General features: G+C 42.5%; 1 protein-coding gene across 4 annotated transcripts in view; it reads left to right on the top strand.

Moving 5' to 3' along the window:
* DSPP (dentin sialophosphoprotein) overlaps positions 1 to 5,678 on the top strand; it is a 19,823-nt gene that overhangs the window by 12,800 nt on the left and 1,345 nt on the right. For 2 of the 4 annotated variants that reach the window (XM_019553256.1, XM_019553258.1), the window contains 2 exons: positions 1,152 to 2,129; positions 5,089 to 5,619. In XM_019553256.1, coding sequence (XP_019408801.1) covers positions 1,152 to 2,129; positions 5,089 to 5,619 — 1,509 coding nt within the window. Of the gene's footprint in view, positions 1 to 1,151; positions 2,130 to 5,088; positions 5,625 to 5,678 lie in introns of all 4 variants that reach the window. The other 2 variants (XM_019553257.1, XM_019553259.1) reach the window with 2 other exon arrangements.

Below are 5,678 nucleotides of genomic sequence, written 5' to 3'. Positions count from 1 at the left end.
GGAGGTGGCTGTTCTGGTCCGTACTTAGGAAGACAGAGGCAAAGAAATCGTTAAACATGTTAGCTTTGTCGTCTGGTGTGACAACCAAATTTCCCAACGCGTCCTGCAAGGGCCCCGCATTACCCGGGACCTTCTTTTTGCCCCTTATGTATTTAAAAAAGGACTTTCTATTGTCCTTAATCTGAGAAGCTAGCCCTAATTCCATCTCTGCCTTGGCCTTCCTAACTGCCCCCCTACATCCCCGAGTGACTGCAGAATAGTCATACACATTATAATGAGTTGGCCTGGCTTGCTGTCTAATTGTGACATGCCAGCAAATATGCAGCATTTCTGCAATTGCCTGCAGGAATACAGTATGTCTTCGGGCATCAAAGGCATGTGAAAGTTTGAGGATGCAGTTTGAAGGTCTGAAATTCGAAAACATGGTGGTGAAATAGGAAGTGGTATATTGGACTTTTCACTTTAGAAAGAAAGAACCAGTAGGCTTAGGAATACCTCATAAAGCATATGATAATCAAACTGGGTTAGGTCACGGAATGGGTTTCTCTTGTTTGCTGTTTTTGAGCTCATATCTTGAAGCATGTATTTCTTTATTTTGTATTTTCATGGACTTTAAGGGGAGCCACTGGAGAAACAGAGAGCTGGCAGCCATGGAGCGGACTTGGCAGCTCCTAGCTGTTACATGCAAGGAAGATGAGAACAAACCCACTTCAACTTTAACCTGGGATGAAGGAGTGTTAAAGTTGAAGCAGGTTTACTGTATTTTAATTCTTCTCATCTTATTCACAATGAGAAGGTGCCAGATGCTGCCCTTTTGAACTATTCCCATTTTGAACATGATGTGCCTAACTTCATCTGGAGATAATACTCACCCAAAGAGGTGTAACAGATGAGCACACTTAGCTCATCTTTTCCTGCCATAACATGTGGACATTCCTTTAACATGCAGACACCCAATGTTACACATGGGAAAGGTAACATTTAACATCCTATGTTTGGCTTTAAGCACGTGACCAGATTCATGTCATCCGTGGTTAGTGTTAGTAGGAGAGCAGTTTTATCTCCCAGGATAGTACTGCATGCTTCAGGTTAGTGCTTGTAGTGAAACATCTTAAAGAGCTCTTTTATTCTTTTTATTCATTATATTTTAGGATGTGTCCAAAACAGATTACAGCAATGAAGATGATAAAAGTGATGAAAGTGAAGAGGGACAACTAGGAAATATAAATGGCGCTACCAGCAATGGAGAAGTTGCCAGAAATGGAGATAGTGGAGGAATAGACTCTAGCTGTTCTTCAGAAGAAGTCTATGGAGAAGGTGGCACTGCTAATACTGATGGGAATGGAGATATAGGACATAAGGACAACTTTGGTAACACAAAGACAGTTGGAAATGGCAATGACACCACTGCTGATGGCAATGATGAAGAGGAGGAAGAAGACACCAGTGGCCAAAAGGAAGATGAAAATGAGAATGATGGCAAAGAACCTGCTGTTGGAAAAGGGGAAGGGAATGTTAATTATCAAAACAAAGATGGGCTCACTAATGTTTTCCCAACTCATGGATATGACACTATTGGCAATGAGGCTGCAGAAAGCAGTGGTACTATCAATGGAAGTCAAGGTGATCAAAATGTAGGGAAAGGTGAAGGTGGACATGGGGGAACTGGCAATGAAGGGTCTAGCAGTAGCAGAGGAGTTGGAAGTGATGGCACTGGTAATGGAGGAAATGAAAACTGGGCTGATAGTGAATGCATCAGTGGTAATGGAATAGATACAAGTGAAGAAGGCTCGGGTGATGAAACATTATTTAGCTTCTCAGGCTCTAAGAATACTGAGGGAAGTAAGAATGGCAAGAAAAGTAATGGGAATGAAGGTAGGAGTGATGACACTGCGGTCATACCAGACACCAGTACCCCTGGAGGAGGTGACAGCACTCATAAGGAAGATTCTGTCAGCAGCAGTGCAGAAGAAAATACAGAGTGTGACATAGACTCTGATAGCAAAAGTGCCGAGGATGACGATGGGGATGCAGACAAAAAAAGCCAAGAGGTCAAACATGACAAAGATGACGAAAATGAAAACGGCAGCCGTGCAGGTTCGAATGTTGATGAGAAGGAGGATGCTAAGGTCAGTTAGGTACTGCATGGCTGTGTTCTCTAAGGCACTTAGAGTAACTTAATATTTCTTCAGGCATCAGCATGGGAAACACCCAGTGGCTAAGACAAGCCACTTTTTTGCATTTGTAGGTATCAAATGGAGCCAATTTAAATCAGCCATAAATAGGCTTGTTAATTGTGTTATCCAGAAACTCACTGAAATGAATGGCAGTCTTACCATTCACTCCAGGCCTAAATCTGTCCTGATATGATTTTAACATGAGAGAACTTCATTTGCAATCCAGAAAGCATATTCAGTTAAGAAGGTACATCCGTATAATTGCCTTTAGAGGCACCCAGTGATTATTTTGCCATTTTTGCCTTGTGAAGAACATCAGAAAATTTTCAGAAGCATCTCAGTCTTTGAGAGACGTGAAGAATTCCCATGAAGAAGGGCAGACATCTGTTATTTGGGGATTTGGGGCAGAGATAGTACGGTGGTTTCTGCACATCAGGTATCCAGTTTGATTCCATAGTATTTCAGTTCCTTTAATCCTGAAAATCATTATTTCTTCAACTTTCTATGCTGTGGTATTTAGTGGGGTTCTAAACATACTTCCCATTTGTATATTTGTTCAGGAAATAGTGAATAGCATGGGACAAGATGAAAAAGATAGAATAATAGCCATTTTTGCTACATGTATATTTAAAATATATATTTAAAATTTAATATATTTACATTTAAAATATATTTATATATATGCACCTATTTTTTAAAAATTATGTTTAAAACTTATTTCAAAATTTATATATATATATACACACACACACGTTATACATACATTCATATATGCATTTAATTATGTATATATGTGCATGTTATGATAATACATGTGTGTATGTATATATGTGTATAAGTGAGGAGAGAGAGAGAGAGAGTGTGTGTGTGTGTGTGCATGCGTGTGCATGTGTAAAGGGCAGGATGGATGGGATACAACTGAATGTCAAGAGCAAGAGAAAGGAGCATATAGAGAAAAAAGAGATGGGGCCAGAGAGACATTAATATGAATTAGCATTGAAGGAGGAAGAAAGATTAAGTTCAGGTTCCCAGGTTTCCCTAGGACCTGATCCAAAACCATTGCAGGCAATGGAAAGATTCCTCTTGACTTCAGTGAGTTTTGGATCAAGTCTGTACAAATCCATTAGAGCGTGGGAGTGTAGGGGAGGGGAAGTGGGGGGGAAGGGGAAGTAACTTGTGAGAGACTTATGTGATCCACAGTATCAAATACAAGTTAAGAAAGGAAAGAACTGGAGTGACTCTTTGCAGCTGGTAATTGCTCTAGTGAGGGCTCTCATGGTATAAGGAACAGAACCAACCTTGGGGCAGAATGCATCAGGAACACAATGCCAAGTGCAATAAGGAAGAATTCCAGAATAAGTTAGCTCTACACAGCAGGTCCATGTCAAGCCACTCAGTAAAGCCAGTCTACATAATGGCCCAGCTACTGTTTTAAAGCCCCAGTGCTGGTGACAAGCAACAGATCCTTCTTTAGAGGAAGGGGCAGTTGTTAGTGGAATACAAGCATCCACACCCTGCTGCCATGGTCACACTTCTAAGCAACTATTCCAAGCAACATAATCATACGTGGTAGACATATGTGCTTTCCTGCACTTCAGACTGATACACAGACTTTTAGAGGATAGACAGACCTCACAGCTATATTGATACTGGATAATACCTATAGGAGCTGTTGGCATGTAATTATTATGTCTGCATGATTCTGTGATACAAGTGCAGCAAAACTGTTATAACTTTAGCCCTGTTTCCTTGAGGACCAAAATCACAGTGATTTAGCATACTTATATTGCTACAGTTTCACACAGATGTAACTGTTAGATCCTAATAGTAGGGGGGTGTGAAGCAGGCTGTATTCAATTCGGATTTGGCCCAAGTTGGGGACAGTAATTTGATTAATTGATTTGGATCACTGTCCCCAATTTGATTCAACTGAATCCGAATCTGAAGATTCAATGCTGATTCAGAGAATCAGTGATTCAGCCACAGCCACAGCTTTAAATGTTTTTTCTATATACCTCAAGGTATCGGGGTGGCTTGTGAACGCTGCTATGCTGGGGTGGATGGAGTGTCCCACAGGAGCATGGGGGAGGCCCTCGTGTGCTCAGCGGTGAACCCAGAAGTGGACTGGAAGAAGTTCCTGTCCACTTCTGGGTCTGCCATGGAATGTGGGCCCCTCCCTGGCTTGGCGATTGGCTGCAGGGGGACCCTGGATGCTCCCGCAGACCCAGGAGGCAACAGTCACTGAGTTGGGGGAGGGGGTGCAGGCGCAGGGGCAGCGCACTTCCTGATGGACCCAGAAGTGGACTGGAAGTGCTTCTGGTCCACTTCCAGGTCTGCTGCCAAGTGTGCTGGGGAGCCCCCATTATCCTGTGGGATGATCCTTTCATCACAGCATCACAGCATTCACAAGCCACCTGGTACCTTGAGGTATGTAGAAAAAACATTTAAAGCCATGTCTACATCTGAATCACCAAATCTTTCTGAATCTCTCCAAATTGATTTGGAGGGTTCTGATTAGATTCAGAGAGATTAAAGAGTCTCTTGATTCTATTTGGATTTGGAGATTCAGTCACTGAATTGGGCTGAATCTCCACTGAATCAAATCAGGGACTGAAGCTTTGCACAGCCCTAGCTAATGAATGCTCCAAGGCAGCATCTGCCCATCCTCTTTTCAAGTGGTTAAAAGGGTATGCTTGTCCATTGCCTTAGAAATGAAAAGGTTCTGTTACTTAGCGATTCACATCAGAAAGAAAACGCTTAGGTCACTTCCTATGTAACTTCATATAGAGCTCCTTAAAATGTAAAGACAGTAGAGCAAAGATAAGTAGCTAAAAATGCAGACTGGGAAGGTAGAAATGAATGCATGGGTTTTGCTTATTTTCATGCTTTTCTTTCATCTTGGATCACACAGGGGCTAACTAATGGAAGCAGCAATGACACCAACAGGACTAAAATTGCTGTGCTAGGCAGTGACTTGTGGAGTAAAGGCAGTGACACTCTTAGTGGAATTGGCAACGATAAAGGTGTGACTAGCAATCCAAAAGGAAATTCCCAGCAGAGCAAGTCTGCATGTACTGATGGGAAGCTTGGCAAATGCAGCAGTAAAAGTGACAGTGACGACGCTGATGGTACGTATGATTTTGACAATGAACTCATGCAAGGAGATGACCCCAACAGCAGCAATGAATCTGTTGGCTTTGACAGTGGTGACAAAGGTGAGGACAATGACTCAGATTCTCAGAGTGGGAATAGGGACAATAGTCAGGAAGATGATACTAGTGATTCCAAAGGCTCAGACAGCAGGGATCATGAAAGCTCAGCAGGAGATGAAGAGGAAGCAAACAGTGACAGCAAATCAGATAGTAAAAGCAAATCAGACAGCAGCAGCAGCAGCAGTGAAAGCGACAGCAAATCGGACAGCAGCAGCAGCAGCAGCAGTGAAAGTGACAGCAGTAGCAGCAGTGAAAGTGACAGCAAATCGGACAGCAGCAGCAGTGGAAG

This window comes from Crocodylus porosus, unplaced genomic scaffold, assembly GCF_001723895.1.
Source record: "Crocodylus porosus isolate Cpor-Errol unplaced genomic scaffold, CroPor_comp1, whole genome shotgun sequence".
NCBI lineage: Eukaryota > Metazoa > Chordata > Crocodylia > Crocodylidae > Crocodylus > Crocodylus porosus.
This window is presented reverse-complemented; position numbering and strand designations above follow the sequence as displayed.